A 23,392-nucleotide genomic window follows, 5' to 3' on the forward strand; every position below is an offset into this window, starting at 1 on the left:
GGAGGCGGGGGCAGGGGCGTGGGCATAGGGTAGGAGGGACCCATGTTCACTGAATTTCATTTTGAACTTTCTCATTTTTTTTTTTTTGAGATGTAATCTCAAATCTCCAGCCCAGGCTGGAGTGCAGTGGCACGATCTTGGCTTACTGCAACCTCCACCTCCTGGGTTCAAGTGATTCTCCTGCTTCAGCCTCCCAAGTAGCTGGGATTACAGGTGTGTGCCACCACACCTGGCTAATTTTTTTTTGGTATTTTTAGTACAGACAAGGTTTCACCATGTTGGCCAGGCTGGTCTCGAACTCTTGACCTCAAGTGATCTGCCCACCCCGGCCTCCCAAAGTGCTGGGATTACAGGCGTGAGCCACCACGCCTGACCCTTTCTGATTTTTGAACTATATAAATACACTAAAGATTTAAGAAGTCATAGACTCATAGGCTCAGGGTCAGAAAGGAGCGTAGCGGAAGTGTTCTCATTTTCCCCTCAGTTACAGCAGAACTGACAGGCGGCTGCTCAGCAACTATTTACTTGCCTGCCTCCAGTGATGGGGTGCTCATCCCTTAAGTGGCCAGCTCCCAGTGTAGAAAGACCCTCTCTCTATGAGTGGAGATGCATCGCCCTGGTTTCTACCCACTTCCTGAGATAGCCCTGTGGGAGTCTGTAGGATAGCTAGTATTGGCTGAGCCCCCACCGGATGCCAGTCGGTGGCTATGGATTCAGCCCCAGAGGAGCTCAGAATCTAATTTCTGGGATCTCAGCATTGGGCAGGGCACTGAGGCCATTTGGTAGAAGCTGCAGCCAATGCAGGACCTGCCCCACTGCACACCGGGCAGGCAACCTGGAAGAAGCCCCTGGTCCATCCGTGGTCCCTGTCATTCCACTGCATTTCATCATCTGACTCCGCCTCCTCTGTCAGCCTTTACAGAAAGGCCTTGGCCTCCATGGTGGGGTGCTCACACCCTTACACTGGGTGCTCACACCCTTACACTGGGTGCTCTCATTGGCTGCATCTGACTGGGTCTCAGCCAGCTTAGATTCCAGCTCAGCATCCCTGAGCCTCAGTTTTCTCATCTATAAGATGGGGGTTAATAATAGTACTCACCCAGGAAGTAGCCAGGAGGAGCAAGTGGGACGATAGTGATAGGCACTGTGGAGTGTGGAGGAAGCCCGAGAGATGACAGAGGAGAAGGGTCCACCACCCAAGGCTGCTGCCAGCATGTAGCATGTGGGTGTCAGGAACAGGACATGCGGCCTCCCCGTCACACAGACTCTGTGTTAGTTTGCTAGGGCTGCTGCGCCTGCAGACTTCGATTCCCTCGCTGTTCTGAAGGTTGGAAGTCCGAGATCGAGGTGTCAGCAGCAATGGTTCTTCCTTCTGAGGCTTCAGGGTCGATATTCTGTCCTCTGTCTCTCTCCCGGCCTCCGGGGGCTGCTGGCAATCCTGGTGTTCCTGGGCTTGTGGAAGCATCACTGGATCCTGCCTTCACCTGCACATGGCCTTCTCCCTGCACGCATGTCCTCTGTCCAAATGTCCTCTTCTGATAAGACCCCCAGTCCTACTGGATTAGGATGTACTCTAATGACCTCACCTTCACCAATTCCATCTGCAGTGGCTCCATTTTCTTTCTTCTCTTCTCTCTCCTTTCCTTCCTTCCTTCCTTCCTTCCTTCCTTCCTTCCTTTTCTTTCTTTCTTTCTTTCTTTCTTTCTTTCTTTCTTTCTTTCTTTCTTTCTTTCTTTCTTTCTTTCCTTCTTTCTTTCTTTCTTCTTTTTCTTTCTCTCTCTCTTTCTTTCTTTCTTTTTTTTTTTTTTTTTGACAGAGTCTTGCGGTGTCACCCAGGCTGCAGTGCAGTGGCACAATCTCGGCTCACTGCAACCTCCACCTCCTAGGTTCAAGCAATTATCCTACCTCAGCCTCCCAAGTAGCTGGGATTACAGGCATGTGCCACCATACCTGTCTAATTTTTGTATTTTGGCCAGGCTGGTCTTGAACTCCACCTCGGCCTCCCAAAGTGCTGGGATTACAGGCGTGAGTCACCACGCCCGGCTGAGTTCCATTTTCAAATACAGTCACCTTCTGGGGTACTGGAGTTAGGGCTTCCACATATGAACTTGGGGGAGACACAGTTAAGCTTGTAACTGACCTCTACCGTCCTGGGCCCAACACCACTCTGACATGGGAGTCACTTTTGCGCTCTGGGCCTCATTTCCATGTGGGGACACTGGGGACACGTGGGGTTGGACTAGCCATGATCTGAGGGTCTTTTCTGCTCAGAATTTGTAGGCACCTCTGTGACTTCTGGCTCCTGAGACGGAGTCTCGCTCTATCACCCCGGTTAAGGTACAATCTCTGCTCACTGCAACCTTTGCCTCCTGGATTCAAGCAATTCTCCTTCCTCAGCCTCCTAAGCAGCTGGGATTACAGGTGTGTGCCACCATGCTTGGCCTTCAACTCTGCCCTATCCCACCCTCCACTCTGCCCTCCCTATGGTCCTGCCGTGGGCCTTGACTGTCCTACTGGCTAAAGTGCCCTGGAGCCCCTCCTTTGGCTCTAAGCCCATGCCCCAGACATCCTGGGATGAGGGGTGGGCTCTAAAAGCAAGGCCAGACCAGGAGGATTCCCTCGGGATGGGGGCCTGGGACCGAGCCTGGGAGTGGACACGGGGCAGGGCCAGTGGGGGTGACACCAGCAACACCACCAGCATCTGGCCCATCTACCAGGCACAGCCTGATCTGTGTTTTGGGTCTTGCACTAGAGTCTCTGTCATTCATCTGCAGCTGCTGACCCCAGGTAGGGGCAGGGAGAAGGAACAGGAGTAGCTCTGCACACGCGTGGAGGTGCCTGTGTGTCTGAGAATCCCCAACTCTTGCATTGGGGTAGATCTTAAATATTATCCAGGCCCTAGCAGGAATCTGCACTCTCAGAGGTAACTTTGCAGCCTCTACTGACTTACCTCTGAGGACAGTGAGCTCACTACCTCTGGGGGAAACCCAATGCCCGTTCGTCAGACTGAACTGAAACCCTCTTTCTGTTGGCCCCAGCTCCACTCTCTGGGCTTCGCAGGGCAGGGCTGCTTCCTCCTTTCTGTTGAGAACCTCCAGTCCTCATCCCATCCCACATCTCCCCCCACCTCTAAATATGCTCCCATTTGACCTTATCACCAAGTGGTTCTGAGTAGCCAAGCTCTGGGCGGGCTATCACTTCCCTTTTTCTGAGTGTTAGATCTCTATTAATGCAGCCAGGACCACAGCGGCGTTTGGGTGACTCCATCACCCCCATCTCTACTTGGACTTGCTCACAGGTGTTGCCCCAAGACCTGCGTCCTGTGCTGTGCTATGCAGGCAAGCATTAAGACTGAAGTCCCTCCCCGTGTGTCTGCATGGCGGTGCGCTGGCCGCCACCTCAGCTCATCACATCCTTTAGAAGTCTGAGCCAGTCATGTGATTCCTTCTCTCGCCAGCCTCAGGCTATTTCAAACCCACATGATGAACAAATCGGGGTGTGTGTGTGTGTGTGTGTGAGAGAGAGAGAGAGAGAGAGAGAGAGACAGAGAGAGAGACAGACTATTTGCATGTATAGATGGGGGAGTGAGGATGGGGTAGAGGGAGGGTTCCATCTGAGGCCTCATGGAGCTGAGACTCAGACCCATCTGGGCGAGTCTGGCCAAGTGGTGAGTGGGTGGACTGGGTGGGTGGATTCGTGTGAGAGACAGAGGAGCCTCCCAGGGGCAGGAGAGACACACAGAAAGGAAAGAAGCCCAGCATACTGGGGAAGGCAGCTGCCATTCAAACTACTCCTCAATCAGCCCCAACTGAGACATGGCTGAAGCTAGGCTGGGGGAAAGGTGGATACTGACAGAGCTGCCCCAGGGAACTCCTGCAAGACCCTGCAGCCCAGAATGTCGCCCCCAGGGGAGGGTGCGCCAACCCCTGCACACCTTTGCCTTTCTACTTTGTGGTCTCAGCTGCAGCCTCGGGGAAGCCAGGCTGACAGGCACTGTGGGGACACCTAGGAGAGAGTCTGTGATGCCTGGCAGACCCCCCCAAAGGAACTAAGCAGAACTGTGTGTGAGACATGCCACTCTGGGGACCCCAGAGGCATGTCACAGCCCATGGAGTGTGGGTCCCTGTGGCTTGAGACCTGCAGAGTTGGGAGGGATGACCCAGGTCTGGGCCCAGCTAGGGGGTCCTGAAGCTGGGATGAGGGTGCAAATCACAATTGGATTTGCACTGCGGAGGGGTCCTGGGCAGGGCAGCCACAGGCTTAGATGAGACTGGAAAATGTTCCAAACTGGATTTAACTATCCTGCTTACTAAATCTAGGGCAATCAGTAGGAAGGACTCAGGACCCCGCCTTCCCTTGCAGGGGCCACCATCCTTGCTGGGGCCCGAGCAGGAGAGCAGGCAGCCTCCACCTTCCCCATCTGTAACATGGCAGGCTGTTTCCTAGCTCTGATGTCCAGATGCTAGGATTGTCCCTTGGAATTTTAAACCAAATCCCTGTTTTGGTTTAAAACAGGCATTCTAATAGCTTTCCGTTGGCATTGCCCTCTCTCCCCTGCGTCCAGGACAGGATCAGTAAGCCCCTGGTGTGTGAGAACAGCACTGAGTGTGAAGTCAGGGCCTGTCTCCATGCAGGGCTGTAGCCCAGGGACATGTGGAAGCCTGGCGGGGCAGGAGCAAAGCTGCTGTTCAGTCCTCACGGGACTCGGTGGTGAGGAAAGGGAGGCTGCGGAGGTGTTTTTGCAGAGGCGCTAGTGCCCACAGTTGGCACTGGAAAATCTCCCAGCCCAAGGTCCCCCTGGGGACGTGAGCTCAGAGTGTGTAGACGTGTCTCCCCAAGGGCTTCTGAGCAGCAAGACAGGGCACGTATATGTCTGTGCAAGCGTATGCACTTCTACTGAGGCTGGGGCTGGAGATGCCTGGGGCCTGGGGTGGCATCTGTCAGCCCCCACACTGGGGGGTCCTTTCCACTACATTTTCCATTTAACTCTTCTCCACCCAGGTGAGGGAAGCCCCCCAGTGACGGCTTTCATTTAGATGTAGGGCTGGAAGTGTTCACAGGTGTGCTGGGGAAAATAAGTCTCACTGGCGCAAATAAACGAACCGGGGTTTGGCTGCGGGACTTCTCAGAGCATGCAGAGTTGTCTCTTCAATCTCTAAGAGGGACTTAGAATGTGGCATTTCCCATACTTCTTTGACTACGACACCCTACGCAGCCCCAGCTCCTGGGAAGAGCACCGAGAAACCGTATTTCACAGGACAGAGCACGGGAAATGTTAGAACATTTGAAATCGGAATCTCCCAGAACGGCTAGGCCCACACAGTTGTGGTGCAGATAAGGAAACGGGGGCTCAGCAAGGGCTTTCTCTAAGGTCACGCGGTAAGTTAGAAAGATGGTGAATTTGGCCCCAGGACCATTAGCTGGGGGGTGGGGGGATGTGGTCAGGCAGCGATGGCAAGTCGAGGAGGAAGGCAGGCCGAGAGCCAGGCTGGCAGTCCACAGCGGGGGTGCTGTCGTTTTTCATTCGTTTCTTTTTGTTGATGAATTGATTTGCAAACTTCCTCTAACAGAAAACTTCAAACACACACAGACTGGAGGGCAGTGTAATGAGCCCCCATCTCCTTCACCCATGCCACCTGTCAGCAGCTTGAGGTTGCTCCTGTGTCCTGCTCCCACCCACTACCTCCCCTCCGAGGGGCAAGTTTGAAGCAATCCCCACTGGGGGTCTTCAGTGGTGACCCAGAAGGGATCTAGTGGGTTTGGGGTGGGGGCCGGGGAGGGACACTCAACGAGCTGGAGGTAGAGTTGGGGTCTGCGGGGTGGAGGTCCCAGGGAAGAAGCGTCCCAGAGGCCCCGATAGGAGAGCCCCAGGGAAATACTGGCTGCTGGACAGTTGGGACGTCCAGGGAACATGGAGAGCCAGGACCCTCCGCCTGCCGTCCTGAGTGGGACTTAGGGGCAAAGCAGGTGAAGAGTTCGGGCAGGTGGGGTGCTTCCCGGGAAATAATCTCACAGTGTAGCGAGCGCCCTGTCCCTGCCCCCGCTGTGAAGAATCTAGTGGCTTTGGACTGAGAAGCAGGGGAATCAGATGAGGGGTGGGGGTGGCCCCTGCCACCTTCCAGGAAAGGAAAGTGACCTCAGAGCATCCAGAGGAAAGTAAGGCTGAGCCTCTTCCTCCCTGGGCCTCAGTTTCCCTGCTTGGGCCGTCAGGGGTTAGACGTGGACTCTGGGGTCTCCTCCTCTGAGGGCATCATTAGTTATGTGGTTAGCAGGTTAGGCTCCCCTTTCACCCTCCCCAGTCGTTCCTGCAGTGGTGAGCCCACCTCATTCATTCATTCATTCATTCATTCATTTTCTACATTGCCAGAGGCTGCACGCAGGCCCAGAGACACAAGGCCTGCAGCTCAGGAGGGACACGGCGGGACAGAGAGAGCTACCTGCTAGGCTTGATCAGCATGACCAGCCTCCGGAGGCAGGGGAGAGCTGGGCTATGGCTTGGTGCTTCTCTTTCAAATTAATCACACATATATACATGCATTTTCGTGCAAAGTTATCTCGTGCCTTCAGCAAGGCTGAAACATGGAGCAGCAATCCTACCATGCATTGATCTCAGAGGGTCTCAGCCAGAGCATGCTCCTGGGTGTCTAGGAGCCCTGGGTTCTAGCCTTCCACTGCCACCAGCTCCACCTGTGGCTTCAGGAAGAGTCTCTGCCTCTGGAGCCACCGGGCACTGGGTTCAAATCCTGACCCCTCCACTCTGTGACCTGATCATGACTAGCTGTTGTCACCTCTCTGTGCATCAGCTTCTTCATGTGCACGTGGTGGGGAGTGACTGGTCCAGGTGGTGGGTGTGAGTGGGAAGGGATGTCATAGAGGCTTCAGAATACTTGCCCCCGAGTCTATGCATGGCCCCTGAGACTCAGAAATACCTAGTGGGGGTGGAGTTCCGTTGGCATATGGGTCGGAGTGGGGCAGCATTTGGGGAAAGATGACCTCCTGGTCCACGGGGTCCCACTGGGACCTGGTGCTGACATGAGGCCCGCGTGACGTGGCACAGGCAAAGCTCCTAGCACAGTTGTGGCTCTTTAATAAATGCCCATTTCTGTCTTCTGGTTTTTTTTTCCTTTTCCAAGTTTAAATTTTAAAATAGATGTTTTGAAGAGAGCCCAGCAGATTGTCAGGCAGGCAGGACTTCAGGGACAGTCTGAGCTGCTTTTTGGTGACTTGCAAGATCTGCAGACGGTGGCACTGCTTACAGAGTGGAGTTCTAGACAGCAGTTAAATGGAGTGAATTGCCCTTTAGTGTAGACGAATCTCCAACACCAAATGGAGGGGAAAGAAGGAAGTTACAAAAAGAGAAGTACAGGAAGAGGCCAGGCGTGGCAGTGCGTGCATATCAGCTCAGCACTTCGGGAGGCCCCGGGGGAGAAATGCTTGAGCCCAGGAGTTTGACAGCAGCCTGAACAACACAACATCCATCTCTATAAAAAAATAAAAAATGAGCTGGGCGTGGTGATGCATGCCTGTAGTCCCAGCTACTTGGGAGGCTGAGGCAGGATTGCCTGAGCCTGTAGTGAGCTGTGATTGCATCACTGCACTCCAGCCCGGGTGACAGAGAAAGATCCTTCTTAAAAACAAAAAAGAAAGAAAGAGAAAAGAAAAGTGTGGCAAAAGACTGGTGTGGTGGCTCATGCCTGTAATCCCAGCACTTTGGGAGGCCGAGGCAGGCAGATCACTTGAGGTCAGGAGTTTGAAATCAGCCTGGCCAACATGGTGAAACCCGGTCTCTACTAAAACAAAAAACAAAAAAATCAGCCGGGTGTGATGGTGGGTGCCTCCAATCCCAGCTACGAGGGAGGCTGAGGCAGGAGAATTGCTTGAACCCAAGAGGCAGAGGTTGCAGTGAGCCGAGAGTGTGCCCCTGCACTCCAGCCTGGGCACCAGAGCAAGACTCCATCTCAAAAAAGAAAAAAAGAAAAGAAAAGTGTGGCAAGAGACCATTTATACAAAGTTTAAGAACATGCCAGATGCTGTGCTGTGTTCTCTGTGGAATCTGCATACAGCCACCTTCAGGGAACATTCCCTGAGCAGAGGAAAAGGTTCTGAGGCTCACATGAGGCCGTGGTGTCGGAAGCCCACTGGGCCTGTAATAGCTCCTCTTCGTTGAGCATATACTACATGCCAGGCACTCTTCCAGTGGCCTCATTGATTAGCCCCATTTAACAGCTGAGTAAACCAAGGCCCAGAGAGGTCCAGTGCCCTGTCCAAGGCCACACAGTTAGTAAGTTACAGAGCCATAATCGAACCCACTGCTCTTCATGACCAACCCACATGGCCTCTCACACTGCGGCACACAGTGTTTTCAAAAGGATTTCAGACACCTAAAGGGAGCGTGGTCGAATATTAGCACGGGTGAAGTCTGGTGGTGTGTTTTTGGGTGTTCCTTCTTCTGTTCTTGGTAATTTTCCATAAGGATGTTTATGAAGGCCAGCTCTGGCCTGAGGTCTGTGCTGGCCCCTTGCCTGGCCGTGATCTATATCACACGGGTATCCCAGCTGCCAGGGTGGCAGAGCAATGACCCTGTCACTCCCCAGCACTCACAAGATGGGTCCTGGCACATTCTCCTGCTGCAGCTAAGAGTGGCAGAGGAGGCCTGGGCCCTGCGGACAACAGATTCACCAACACCTTGGCTGTTCTCCTCAAGACAGTGGGGACGGGAGGCCTGTCGGGCTGCCCCGAGGCCTTCCCAGTCTTTCTGAAGAAGGGACTCAAAACCATGGAATTAGCAGAGCCTGGTGTGTGGGAGCCGATGCGTAGGTGCCCACACCAACTCAGTCTGGTCAGAGAGGCGCTGGGTGTCCAGTGGCCTGTGTGCCCTGGTAGTGGCAGCCGATGGTGCCTGCTGGGCGCCTGGAAATGTGGGCAATGCTCCTGGACCCCACACCCTCATGCCCCAGAGGGGCCAGCAGAGGCCTGGTCTCACCTCTTCCCCACTCCCACTCAAGAGATAGGGAAACGGAGGTTGGGTTGAGGAAGAGTCCTTAATGGGAAATTTGAAGCAGGGCCAGGTGGCTCCCTTGTGCCAGGCAGCCTTTGTGGGCCCTGAATCATTTGCTGAAGAAAATTGGGAAACTTCTCAGCCCCAGGTCTGGCTTCCGAAGCTGTGTTTCCATTAGATGGAGCGTGAGGCACCTTTGGCCCAAAGGACTAGCTTTGTCTCTGTTGCTCTGGTGGTGCACACCCCATCGCCACACAAACAGCTCTGGCTCCAGATGGCATTTGGTGGAATTGTCCAGCTGTGGCAGGAGCTCGGGTTATAGAAATAGCCAAGTCAGAGCATTTGATCATTCATTCATTCCCTCATCCTTTCACTCATTCACTCCTTCATCCTTTTGTCCATTCATGTGCTGATTTGTTCTTACAAATAAGATGCCCAGCATGTGCCAGATATCATACCCTGTGGGCTCAACAGCGGGGCCCCTGCCTTCAGGGAGCTGCCTAACTGGTGGAGACTGGGCAACCAGCTTCTGGCTTCTCTATCACTACGGTTTGCTTTATCTGAAATGAATGTGGTGACTGCAGCTTTATTTTAATTCATGGTAGCATGGTGTATCTTTCTCCATCTCTTTATTTTTCAACTATCAGTCTTTATATTTAAAGTGGATTTCTTGTAGACAGAATATAGTTGGGCCCCTTGGTTGTTTATTTTTATTTTATTATTTTTATTATTATTATTATTATTTTGAGACAGGGTCTCACGCTGTCACCCAGACTGAAGTGCAGTGGTGCGATCATGGCTCACAGCAACCTCGACCTCCTGGGCTCAAGTAATCCTCCCACCTCAGCCTTGGGAGTAGCTGGGACTATAGGCACACACCATCATACCCAGCTAATGTTTTTGGATTTTTTGTAGCAACAGGGTTTTGCCACATTGCCCATCCTGGTCTTGAACTCCTGGGCTCAAGTGATCTGCCCACCTCAACCTCCCAAAGTGCTAAGATTACAGGCATGAGCCAACAGCCACCATGCCAGGTAGGCCTTGTTTTTTGTTTTTATTTTTGAGATGGAGTCTTGCTGCGTTGCCCAGGCTGGAGTGCAGTGGTGTGACCTCGGCTCACTGTAACCTCTGCCTCCTGGGTTCCAGTGATTCTTCTGCCTCAGTCTCTGGAGTAGCTGGGACTACAGGCACACGCTACCATGCCCGGCTAATTTTTGTTATTTTTAGTAGAGATGGGGTTTGACCATATTGGCCAGGCTGGTCTTGAACTCCTGACCTCGTGATCCTCCTGCATCCACCTCCCAAAGTGCTAGGATTACAGCTGTGAGCCACCGTGCCCGGCCTAGGCCTTATTTTTTAATTCACTCTGACAATCTATGTCTTTTAATTGATCTATTCCAATCATTCAGATTTAAAGTGATTGTTGATAGAGATGGATTACTATCTACAATATGTATAACTCTTTTCTATTGATTATACTTGTTCTTCGGTCCTACCTCCCTTCTTTTACCTGCTTTCTCTGGTTTTAAAAATTGAGCATTTATTAGTATGGTTTCATTTTACCTTCTTTTAAGGCATATCAATTATATTTCTTTTACAATTATTTTAATGGTTGGGCTAGAGTGTGCAATACATATTTTGTTTATGTGGTTTTTAAAACTTTAAAATTTTTATTTATTTATTTTCAAGATAGGGTCTTGCTCTGTCACCCAGGCTAGAGTGCAGTAGTGCAATCTTGTCTCACCACAGTCTCAACCTCCCAGATTCAATCGATCCTCCTACCTCAGCCTCCCAAGTAGCTGGGACTGCAGGTGCACACCACCACGCCAAGCTAAGTTTTGTATTTTTTTTGAGACAGGGCTTTGCCATGCTGTCCAAGCTGATCTCAAGCTCCTCGGCTCCAGCAATCTGCCTGCCTTGGCCTCCCAAAGTGCTGTAATATCAGGGGTGAGCCACTGCGCCCAGCTGGGTTTTTTTATTAATAGACTTTTTGAACAATTTTAGATTTGCAGAAAAATTTGAGCAGATACTATAGAGGAAATACATTTTTTCCCCTAATAAATGTCCACCTTCAAATAACACTATACCACTTCATGTGTAGTGTGATAACTTAGAACAGAATTTCCAGTTCCTTCCTCCCATCTCTTATGACGTTGCTGTCATCCATGTCACTCCTCCATTTGCCATAACCATCCACTATGTTGAATTTCTGACCTATATCATCTTTCTCCCTGAAGAACTTCTTTACTTTTTTTTTTTTTTTTTGAACTATAGTATCTCGGCCAGGCGCAGTGGTTCACACCTGTAATTCCAGCACTTTGGGAGGCCAAGGCGGGCGGATCACGAGGTCAGGAGATCGAGACCATCCTGGCTAACATGGTGAAACCCCGTCTCTACTAAAAATATAAAAAATTATCCAGGTGTGGTGGTGGGCGCCTGTAGTCCCAGCTACTTGGGAGGCTGAGGCAGGAGAATGGCTTGAACCCAGGAGGCAGAGCTTGCAGTGAGCCAAGATCGCGCCACTGCACTCCAGCCTGGGCGACAGAGTGAGACTCCGTCTCAGGAAAAAACAAAACAAAACAAAACAGAGTATCTCTCTCTCACCCAGGCTGGAGTTCAGTGGTGTGATCTCGGCTCACCGCAACCTCCGCCTCCCGGGTTCAAGCAATTCTTCTGCCTCAGCCTCCTGAGTAGCTGGGATTACAGGTGCCCACCACCACACCCAGCTACGTTTTATATTTTTAGTGGAGACAGGGTTTTACCATGTTGGTCAGGCTGGTCTCCAATTCCTGACCTCAGGTGATCCACCCACCTCGGCCTCCCAAAGTGTGGGGATTACAGGTGTGAGTCACTGCGTCTGGCCTGAAGAACTTCTTTTAATGCTTTTTTGTTTTTGTAGGGCGGATCTGCTGGTGATGAATTTCTCCCATTTTTGTTTTTCTGGGAAAGCCTTCATTTCTTTTTCACTCCTACAGGATAATTTCACTGGATCTAGACTTCTAGGTTGATGGAGTTTTTATTTTTATTTTTTTCTTCTACCACTTTAAATATTTCACTCTACTCTCTCTTGGTTGCCTGGTTTCTTTCTTTCTCTCTCTCTCTCTTTTTCTCTTTTTCTTTCTTTCTTTTTCTTTTGTTCTGTCACCTAGGCTGGAGAGCAATGGTGAGATCCCGGCTCACTGCAAATTCTGCCTCCCAGGTTCAAGCAATTTTCCTGCTTTAGCCTCCCAAGTAGCTGGGGTTAGAGGTGCCCACCACCATGCCTGGCTGATTTTTTGTATTTTTGTAGAGCGGGGGTTTCACAATGTTGGCCATGCTGGTCTTGACCTCTTGACCTCAGGTGATCCACCTGCCTCAACCTCCCAAAGTAGGTGTGAGCCACCACGCCCGGCTGGCTTGCCTGGTTTCTAATAATGTCTGCTGTAATTTTTCTCCTTGTTCTTCCATAGGTAAGGTATTTTTTCCCCTCTGGCTTCTCTCAAGGTTTTTCTTCATCTTTGGTTGTCTGTAGTTTGCATAGGATATGCCTCGCTATCGATTTTTTTGATATTTATCCTGCTTTATGCCTCTTAGATTCCTGGATCTGTTGTTTTGTATCTGTCATGAATTTCAGAAAATTCTTAGCCTTTTTTTTTTTTTTTTGAGACCGAGTCTCGCTCTGTGGCCCAGGCTAGAGTACAGTGGTGTGATCTGGGCTCACTGCAACCTCTGCTCCTGGGTTCAAGTGATTCTCCTGCCTCAGCCTCCCGAGTAGCTGGGATTACAGGCGCCCTTCACCATGCCTGGCTAATTTTTGTATTTTTAGTACAGACGGGGTTTGTCCATGTTAGCCAGGATGGTCTCGATCTCCTGACCTTGTGATCTACCTGCCTCAGCCTCCCAAAGTGCTGGGATTACAGGCATAACGCACTGCGCCCGACCTTAATTTTCTTTCTTAAGGTGGACCCCTCTCTGCTTCTATTACCCATTTGTCCTTGCAATGTCCTTGTCAATACTCAGAGACGTTTGGTCTTAATGTTGTCAACTTTTCCCACCAGAGCCCATAACATATTAGTCATAGTTATTTTAAATTCCACGTCTGGTAATTTCAGCATCTGTGTCATGTCCCAGCTGGCTCTGATGCTCCTTCTGACTGACTTTTCTTTCTTTTTTCTTTTTTTTTCTTTTTTGAGACAGAGTCTCGCTCTGTCAACCAGGCCGAGTGCAATGGCATGATCTCCGCTCACTGCAAACTCCGCCTCCTGGGTTCAAGCAATTCTCATGCCTCAGCCTCCCAGTAGCTGGGATTACAGGCGTGTACGACCACGCCTGGCTAATTTTTGTATTTTTAGTAGAGACGGGGTTTCACCATGTTGGCCAAGCTGGTTTCAAACTCCTGACCTTAGGTGATCCCCCTCGCCTCAGCCTCCCAAAGTGCTGGGATTACAGGTGTGAGCCACTGTGCCTGGCCCCTGACTGACTTTTCTTATCTTTTTTCATGCCTTGTTTTTCTGGAAAGCCAGTCAGGGTATACTAGATAACAGGAACTGAGATAAATAGGTCTTAGGGTGAGAATTTATGTTACTCTGGCTGGGGCTGGGCTGTGTTTGACATTTTCTGTGGCTGTAGGAGTCCAAACCTAATGGCTATGGCCCAGGCTCTGTGTCACTGCCGCCTCTGTACACCCGTTTGGAGCCCTGTGTTGATGTGTGACTATCACCCAGTTCTGAGTCCCAGCTGGGAAGTAGGGGCCATCGTAGATGCCCTCCCTGGGCCTGTGTGCCCTCCGACTCCATCCTGGCTCTGCCTGTGCCCTGCTCTCTATGCAGAGAGCCCCTGCAGTCGGCATTTCCCACCCTAGCAGCCCTCTGCTAGGTTCAGCCAATGAAAGTCACAGGTGAGAGTTGGAGGGGAGGTGGCAGGGCGAAGCCGGGGTATTTCTCCCGCTCTCTCTGCGCAGAATCTCTGACGGTGGCTATCTCCAGCTCTGGCCAGACAGGCCTTGTGAGGGTCCAGCTTTTACAAGGTGACCATAGCTCCTTGGCTCCGGTAACATTTGCTCTCCCTGCATCAAGGACCTGGGGACTGTTCCTACTGTTGCTGATCTCAAGGTTACTTCGCTGAGCCCTGTATGGCTTCTTAGCCTCTTTGACTTCAAGTCCCTGCATTACATATCCTGTGTTTCAAATACTCAGAGATGTTTGGTCTCGAGCAGAGACACTGACTCTTACATTGTACCTGTTCAGGCCAGAGCCACAGACCTCTGAGCGCTCCAGCCCTGCTGCATCTAATCCACCCCCAGCTCTGCCAGGAGCACGAGCCCAAAGGCAGAAACACGGTCCCCCAGGACAGTCCAAAGAGACCTGCAGAGGACGGATGTGTGCGTTGGGGCCATGAAGATGGAGTAGGAGCTCACTGGACAGAGAAGATGGGGAAGGACACTCTAGGGAGGAGCGAATGCTGAGGTCCACTTGAGAAAATGCCTGGGTGGTTTTGGTGCTGTGAGATTCTGGGGTAGGTGAGGCTGTGTGTGCGCGTCTGTATGTGTGTGTTGGGGGGTGGGGCAGGGTTGGGTCTGAATCTTCAGCAGGGGCAGCAGAACAAAGGGCTAGATGCCCACCCCAGGGGGTAGACTCATCAGTGCTCCCTATGCGAGAGTGGAAGTGGGAAGCCCCAGTGGGTCCTGGGCTGCAGGAGAATCCGTTGCCCCAGGAGCAGAGACTGGGAAGAAGCACACAGTAAGGGCAAAGAGTGGACTGCGGTAGCTGCTCCGTCCCCCCTCCCCACCCCTAGGCCAGGTTTCGCTTCTCCCTGAGAGTCCTGGGGCAACACCCCCTGTCCTTTCCCTCGCGCCCCCATTTTTAAACTTACGTGAGAGCTTTCGGGGACCGGCTGCGGGCATCCCTTCCCCTAGCCCAGTGGGTGGTGGAACCGGAGCCCAGGAGTCCAGCCCTCTGGCCCTGCGCCTCCCTGGCTAAATAGCGCCCTGTGGGGAGGAAGCAGGGCCCCAGGCGGAACCGGGAAAACACACCGGGACTTTCTACAAACCCGGCCACTCCCACTGAATTGGGAAAGCGGTTAAAAGAGGTCGTACCGCATTCTGCGCCGCGTCCCTCTTCCTTCAGTCCAGCCGCATGTCCCCGACCAGAGGTGGCCTCCTAGAAGGGGAGGTCCCCAAACTCGAGGCCCTGCGTGTAGGGGAGGGGAGCGCCCGCCCCTTCCCCGCCGCTGTGAGCGCCCCGGGAGGGAAGTCGGGCTGCCGTCCCTCCGCCTCTTCCCCCGCGGGGCGAAGCGATGGCTCGGGCCGGGGCCGGGGCGCTGCTGGCGCTTTGGGTGCTCGGGGTCGCAGCGCATCCGCAGTGCCTGGACTTCAGGCCGCCCTTCCGGCCGCCGCAGCTGCTGCGCCTCTGCGCGCAGTATTCGGACTTCGGCTGCTGCGATGAAGGGCGCGACGCCGAACTGACCCGCCGCTTCTGGGACCTGGCGAGCCGCGTGGACACCGCCGAGTGGGCCGCGTGCGCCGGCTACGCGAGGGACCTGCTGTGCCAGGTGAGCGGGCGCGCGGCCACTGGGAGGGGCGGGGCGCGGGCGGCCGGGTCCTGGAGCAGAGATCGGAACCCCGCGGGGGCGAAGGCCAAGAGTGGGCGGCGGACTCGGGAACTCTAGGCCGCAAAAGGGAGTCATTTGGCACGGGGCGGGGAGACCGCGCATCCCAGGGCGACTCTTGGCTTTGCCATTCATTCGTTTTGTGACTTGGGCCTTCTCGGGGCCTCAGTTTCCCCTCCTGAAGCAGGAGGGACGGACAGATGATGTCATCATTTCCTCAGAGGCTGGGGGCTCCTCTGCCCCGGTCCCCTTGAGTCGAGCCCCCAGCGTCCTACCCTGAGCAGCTGCACCCTTGTCGGGGTATCAAGGTGGAGAGGCATCTGTCCTGGTCAGTGCTCCTCTGTGTCTGTGTTGTCCCCGGGGCAGTGAAAGCAGGGGCCCTGCCGTGGGCGTGGTCAACGTGTGGCCAGGGGTTGTTGCGGCGGTTGGGGCCACAGCCCCCCACGAGAGTCCCACCCCCATCCTGATGCCCTTGCCACTTCCGCCATCACCTCTCTGGGTGCTGTGTCCTCTCCTGGGGATGGCGCCCTGGCCTGGCAGAAGCTCACTCAGGAATGAGCAACAGCTATGTGTTGAAGTTCCTGGGCCCCCCATCTTCCCTCTGAGGGTGGAGCCCCCGCTTCTGTGCACACCTGGCGGTGCCACCGCTGTTTGTTTTCCTCTTGTGGGAGTGTGAGGCCCCAGTGCCTGACCACACCCAGGTGGGCAAATGCTGCCTGGCTGAATACAGAAATGGGGCAGGACAAGGCATTCCTGCCCCAGCATCTGGCCAGTGAGAGGCCTGGGGTGGAGAGGCCCCAGTGGGCAGGGCTGTGTCCCAGCCTTCGGCCAGCAGGGGCAGTTGGTGTGGGGAAGGACAAGAGGGCTGACTTGGAGTTGGAGTTTGATCCTGGCTCTGTCACTTCCCCAGCTTCGTGACCTGGGCAGGTCACTGCTGCACCTCACAGTGTCTTTAAAATGAAGCTGGGTGCGGTGGCTGACGCCTGTAATCCCAGCCCTTTGGGAGGCCGAGGTGGGCAGATCACTTGAGGTCAGGAGTTCGAGACCAGCCTGGCCAACATGGAGAAACTCCATCTCTACAAAAATATATAAATTAACTGGGCATGTTGGGGAACGCCTGTAATCCCAGCTATTCGGGAGGCTGCGGCGGGAGAATCACTTGACTCTGGGAGGCAGAGGTTGCAGTGAGCCATGATCGAGCCATTGCACCCCAGCCTGGGCAACACAGCAAGACTCCATCTCAAAAATATAGTATAATATAATAATATAATATAATATAATATAAAAAATAAAACCTTAACCACCCCCCTGGGTTGCCATGCAGATTAAATGCCACATACTAGGGGCTCGGTAAATGTTTGCAGTTGGATTTCTCAAGGGTTTCCTTGGCCCTCACTGGCTGCCCAGCCCTGGGAAGGGTCCAGGTGAGGCTCGGAGCCCGATTCAAGGAAGACTCAGAGGGAGGCAGGGACTTGCCCAGTGGTCACACAGCTCAGCGGTGGTTGAGGTGGGGACATGGACCACACTCACTAATGTGAACACATATCTAGGTGGGAAGCAGTAGGCTCTGGGAGGATGAGGAGGGGGCCCTTGGGAGCTCCAGAATGCAACAAAGGGTGGGCTGGCCACCTTTAGGTGGGCTCTGCTGGATTCCCATGCTGTGCACCTCAAGGGCACGGGAATGGTCTGGCCAAGCATGTGCCTCCCTCAGCAGCCTGGGGGCTCCTCAGGACCAGGTCCTTTGGTCTCCCCACCCCCGTCACATAGCAGAGTTCCTGCATCCATGCCACATTTGTCTATGAGGCACTCGCTATGTGCCTGACTCAGCAGGGCAGTGAGGGGGGCAGGTGGATGGAGGAAGGGAAGGGTCGGTCCTGATGCTGTTCCCTGGCAGGGCACCTCTCTTGTCTTGGGAACCTTCCCAGGACAGCCTGGCCTTAAGCAACCAGCAGTGAAGTGACTGCTAACACTTCAGCCCAGGCGTCTCTGAGAGTGACCTCATGTCTGGAGTGAGCTCAGAGACAGCGGCTGAGGCTGGGTTACAGTTTCACTGACGGGGCCTCCTGGAGCACCCTGGTGGGAGGACCGTGCTCTCTGCTAGCCAAGGAGGAGTCTGCATTTGGCACCTCCTAATTTCCACACGGGGAGGTGATGGAGGTGCCTTATTTATAGATGTCTGTCAGTGTGGAGGCACTCAGGCCTTCACACCTGCTTTGGGGAGATGGGAGGCTCTTTCCTGGGGCTTTGCTTGTCCAGTAAGTGCCTGTGTCCTCTGGAGGAGAGAGGACAGCCATGGCGTGTGGCACCCCCAGTGCATCTGGTGTGAGCTTCCACATCAGTAACCACCCCTGTGACTGGGGTTGCCGCTCTAAGCCGCTGAAATCATCAAAGCATGGTTTCTGATGGAGATCTCTGTGAAATGTGCCCTACAGGCTCGTGTATTCAGCATGAGCCTGTTAGGAGTCAGCCCTGTGCTGGATGCTGGGCCCAAAAGCAGTTGGCAAGTCACAGGCCCAGTCTCAAAAGTCCCCTTCGTCACTTCAGGAGACTGACACACACAGGAAGGTGCCAGAGATTCCTCAAGGAGTGTAGGAACAAGGCCACATACCTCAGAGAAGGCTTCCTGAATGTTGGTTGCATGCTGATAGCTCATATTTACTGAACAAACACAGGCGTCTTCTCCATTTATTCCTCCCAACAATTCTAAGAGGTTGGAACTCCTTTCCCGTTCTATAGATGAGGACATAGGCACAGAGAGGTTAAGGAGCATTCCCCATGGGGAACGTATGCTCTGGCTCCAAAACCCTTCTCCTAACCGCTTCGCCACACTGCCTCCCTCCTTGAAGCCCCACTGTGTCCCACAGTCCGTAGAGTGGACAGACAAGCAAAGAGATAATGAAATCCTAGCCAAGCCGACTGACTGGAGCGCCCCTGGCGGTGGAGCAGTGACTGCTGTAGAGAACTCACCCTGTAAGCTACAAGATTCCATGGAGAGAGTGTCATGCCTGAGATATGGACAGAGTGCATTGGGAGCATCCGTAAGGGCCAGGGATGGGCCATTCAGGGCCCTAGGAGCATGGAGGACAAGAGGAGACCTTTGAGTCGGCCTTGAGTCATGAATAGCAGTTTGCAGAGGAGGAAGTAGGTGAGGAGCGAATATCTGATGGACAGGACACTGTGCGCAAAGGCTTGGTCTTTCAAAAAATGAATGGTGGACATAAGAAACCTTCAGGACCCAGAGCCATAAGTCACGAGTGTCAGTGACATGGGATGGCAAACTCTGGGCAAGATGGGGGCTCTCTGCCCTGCACTGAATGGCCCAGGCAGCTGTAGCCTGCGATACTGGGCTGGTTTGCTGTGGGCTTCCTGCCACCTGCCCCTAAACACACTGAGGCCAAGCTGCGGATCATCCTCTTGCCAGTAGCAATCACTCTTGTCGCTTCCTGGTTCTGGACTACCCTGGTCTGGGCACCATATTACATTGTGTGTAAGTAAGAGTACATAGGCCACGAGGAAGTGTCTGCTGTGTGATTAGGAGGCTTGGATGCCGAGGTCTTCGGCCTGGCTCCCTGGGGGAACTTTTGCTCCCTCTGTAGTTCTGGACTGAGCTTTGGTGAATGGAGGGCTCTTGTTGCCTTCCAGATGTCTATTCTGCCCCTTACTATGTCTCTGGAACCAAGATGTGCCTGCCACAATATCTGCTCAGTAAATTCTTGGTGAATGAAATGTTGCTGACTAATCTGGAAAGAACACCAGTCCAGGCATCATGAGGCTTGGGTGTGAGCCCAGGTTTGGCTACTTCTTGGCACGTGGCCTTCTTTAAGCCTCAGTTCCTCATCTGTAAAATAGGAGTCAAGCCATGTGCAGTGGCTCATGCCTGTAATCCCAGAATTTTGGCGGGATGAGGCAGGAGGATTGCTTGAGTCCAGGAGTTCAAGACAAGCCTGGGAAACATAGGGAGACCCTGTCTCTGCAAAAAATAAAAATGAAAGTTAGCCGGGTGTGGTGGAGCCCGTCTGTGGTTCCAGCGACTCTGGAGGCCAAGGTGGGGGTGATCGTTTGAGCGAAGGAGGTCAGGGCTACAGTGAACTAGGATTGTGCCACTGCACTCCAGCCCAGGAGACAGAGAGAGGCCCTGTCTCAAAAAATAAATAAACAAATAAAATAAAATAAAATAGTGACAATGACCCTACCTTGCAAAGATGAAAGAAGGCACGTGTGCACACAGCCCTTCCCTGGTCCGTGTGCAGCTGCCGGCTGACCCACAGGTGGTTCCCGGGGAACCAGGGGAGGGACAGCAGACACGGCGGCCCGAGGCCTGGCCATCTGGCCGGCTCATTGGCAGAGGGGAGCATGTAAGACATGGCACCCTGGTCTGTACCTGGGACAGTAACTGACCAGGACCTCAAGACATTCTGCCACGTGGCCTTTGGCCTGTCAGGTGAGACCTGGCCTCACAGCAGTAGAGGGGCCAGAAGGACAGGCTGTGGCATGAACAAAAGCCACAATCATGTCACAGGAGTGAGTGGGCCCTGGCCTGGGACTTGAGAACACACTGGGAGGCAGCCTGCCATCCCCCATGCCCAGTCCTCCCCCAGACATCCCAGAGGCCTCCTGCTGGAAGCCAGCCTGGTCCTCCCGTGAGGGGAGGGAGTACGTGACTGTCAGCACCTCCCCACTGCAGAAGGAGCATCCCCCGAAGCCTCTGGGGGGCCCAGAGCTGACTCAAACCCGGCCTTGGCCTGGCGGACTCACAGGTGGGGGAGGGTGTCAGCCACAGATAGAAAGAATGACCACGCCACAAGCCGGCGGCTCTAACAGGAAGGCCTGCAGACAGCCTGGAGCTGTGGCCTCTGCTTTGGGTAGGGATAGGGTGCAGAGAGGGTGCAGTGGTGTGGGGACACTTAACTGGCGTTTGGGGATGGGTAGCAGGGAGCTGGCAGGTCGAGCTGAGCAGACATGGCTCCAACCCCAGCCCATCAGCATGTGACATGATACCTTGGGCTAGTGGCTCCCTTCTGCTGTCTGCTTCCACCTCTGTGCAGTGGTAAGAAGAACAGGCCTCCCTCCTGTGGTTGCCTTGAGGAGGAAATGCAGATGCACGGGCTCACTGACCTGGTGCCTGGCCCACAATCTGCCCCAAACCCCAGGAACTGCTGTGATTGGTTAGCACTCTTTCTCCCATGGTCATGGTCATGATTTAAGAATAAAGAGAATTCTGCCTGCCAGAGAAGAGTAGGGGAAGGGCATACCTGCAAAGGGGACAGCCTGTGCTGAGGCTCAGAGGCATGAAATGGCAGGGAGTATGTATTAGTCTCTTATCTCATTGCTATAAAGAAATACGTGGGTGGGTGCAGTTGCTCACACCTGTAATCTCAGCACTATGGGAGGCTGAAGTGGGAAGATGGCTTGAGCTCAGGAGTTCGAGAGCAGCCTGGGCAACATGGCAAAACCTCATCCCTACAAAAAATAAAAAAATTAACTAGGTGTGGTGGCTCTCGCCTGTAGTCCCAGCTACTCAGGAGGCTGAGGCAGGAGCATCTCTTGAGCCCAGGAGGCAGAGGTTGCAGTGAGCTGAGATGGTGCCACTGTATTCCAGCCTTGGTGACAGAGAGAGAGAGAGAGACCCTGTCTTAAAAAAACAAATGAACAAACAAAACAAAACAAAACTGGGTAATTTATAAAGAAAAGAGTTTTAATTGGCTCACAGTTCTGCAGGATGTATAGGAAGTATAGTGGCCTCTGTTTTGGGGAGTTCTCAGGAAACTTACAATCATGATAGAAAGCAAAGGGCAAGCGGGCATGTCCCATGACGACAGCAGGAGCAAGAGAGAGATGGTGGTGGGGCGGGGGCACATTTTAAAAAACCAAATATCGTAAGAACTCGCTCACTCTATCGTACCAAGGGGGGATGGTGCTAAACTAAACCATGCGTGAGAACTCCGCCCCTGTGATCCAGTCACCTCCCACCAGGCTCCTCCTCCAACACTGGGGGTTACAATTCTACATGAGATTTGGGCGGGGACACAGATCCAAGCCATATCAGAATATCAGGAGATGGAAAGTAGACAGGAGGCTGGAGAGGTGGAGAGAGGCAGGAGCTGATGGTGGAGCTGTCCATGGGCAGAGCCAAGTCAGAGAGCACTTGGTATTTTACTGGTTTTCAACAGATAGAGGCCAGAAGGTACTAGAGGGTGTGGACAGGGTGGTCAGGGAGGATCGGGGGTGAGCCTTGGGCAGGAACCCAAGTTAAGTGCAGCAGTGGGCTGTGCTGGTGTAGGGGCGGAGGTGCACTGTTAACACAGAGAGGATGGGTGGCAGTGCCTCAGACTCTTCCTGGCATACGGCGGGTGCTCCAGAGTAGCTGCTGCTGTTGCTGCTGCTATTAATAGGAGTAGGAATAGTGTTGTTCTGTGTTCTAACAAAACAACACAAACATTAAGACCTAAGGTTTGCTACTGTCACTGAGGCTTATCATGGTAACAGACAGATGGCATTGTCTCCATTTTATGGATCAGCAGACTGAAGCTCTGCGAGATGGGGGACCCGCCCAAGGTTACACAGCTGGTAAGCACCTCCACGAAGCATCTCTGAGCCATCGCTGTCTCTGCAGGAATGCTCTCCGTATGCAGCCCACCTCTATGACGCTGAGGACCCGTTCACACCCCTGCGCACGGTGCCCGGGCTCTGCCAGGACTACTGCCTGGACATGTGGCATAAGTGCCGGGGGCTGTTCCGTCACCTATCAACCGACCAGGAGCTCCGGGCGCTGGAGGGCAACCGTGCCAGGTTCTGCCGCTACCTGTCCCTGGATGACACGGACTACTGCTTTCCTTACCTGCTGGTCAACAAGAACCTCAACTCAAACCTGGGCCATGTGGTGGCCGATGCCAAGGGCTGCCTGCAGCTGTGCCTGGAGGAGGTGGCCAACGGGCTGCGCAACCCCGTGGCCATGGTCCATGCCAGGGATGGCACCCACCGCTTCTTCGTGGCCGAGCAGGTGGGGCTGGTGTGGGCCTACCTGCCCGACCGCTCAAGGCTGGAGAAGCCTTTCCTGAACATCAGCTGGGCGGTGCTCACCTCGCCCTGGCAGGGTGACGAGCGTGGCTTCCTGGGCATTGCCTTTCACCCCCGCTTCCGGCACAACCGCAGGCTCTACGTCTACTACTCAGTGGGTATCCGCACCAGTGAGTGGATCCGCATCAGCGAGTTCAGGGTCTCTGAGGATGATGAGAACGCCGTGGACCACAGCTCTGAGAGGTGGCTTCCTTGGGGAACCCGGGCCTGGGTGGGGGCAGGTACCCATATGCACTGGTGTGACTGCACCAGTTGGTATCCTGTTCTCAAATACTGTGAATATTTAACACACCTGGTAGGGGTGCTGAATTTCATGCTTTGGGGCCTGGGGAAGGACAGTTTTGCAGAACAGACCTCACACGGGGACCATATCCAAACCCCTCCATCTGGCCTGCGAGGCCGGACATTTCTCCACCAGCTCTTTTGTTTCAGGCACTTCATTTCATTTGATTCTCCTAAAACCCACTGAGGCTAGTATTATTTTTCCGATTTTACAGATGAGAAAGTGGAGGCTTAGAGAGGTGAAGTGTTGGGTCACACGGGGAGGGAGCGTCAGAGCTGGGAGCCTGATCTGTTGTCTCCAAAGCCCACCCTCTGCCGTCTGCCTCAGCCTGCCTCGCTCTGGCCTGAAGGTGCCATTCTTTTTTTTTTTTTTTTTTTTTTTGAGACAGAGGCTCGCTCTGTTGCCCAGGCTGGAGTGCAGTGGTGCAATCTCTGCTCACTGCAACCTTC

The 23,392-nt window shown here is 53.5% G+C and overlaps 1 protein-coding gene across 2 annotated transcripts in view; it reads left to right on the top strand.

Moving 5' to 3' along the window:
• The first annotated feature begins 15,074 nt into the window (after positions 1–15,074).
• HHIPL1 (HHIP like 1) overlaps positions 15,075–23,392 on the top strand; it is a 36,960-nt gene continuing 28,642 nt past the window's right edge. For both annotated transcript variants that reach the window (XM_028851809.2, XM_028851807.2), the window contains exons 1-2: positions 15,075–15,526; positions 22,197–22,843. In XM_028851809.2, coding sequence (XP_028707642.2) covers positions 15,272–15,526; positions 22,197–22,843 — 902 coding nt within the window. In that variant the 5' untranslated portion in view covers positions 15,075–15,271. The remainder of the gene's footprint in view (positions 15,527–22,196; positions 22,844–23,392) is intronic.

This window comes from Macaca mulatta, chromosome 7, assembly GCF_049350105.2.
Source record: "Macaca mulatta isolate MMU2019108-1 chromosome 7, T2T-MMU8v2.0, whole genome shotgun sequence".
In the NCBI taxonomy this organism is placed as follows: domain Eukaryota; kingdom Metazoa; phylum Chordata; class Mammalia; order Primates; family Cercopithecidae; genus Macaca; species Macaca mulatta.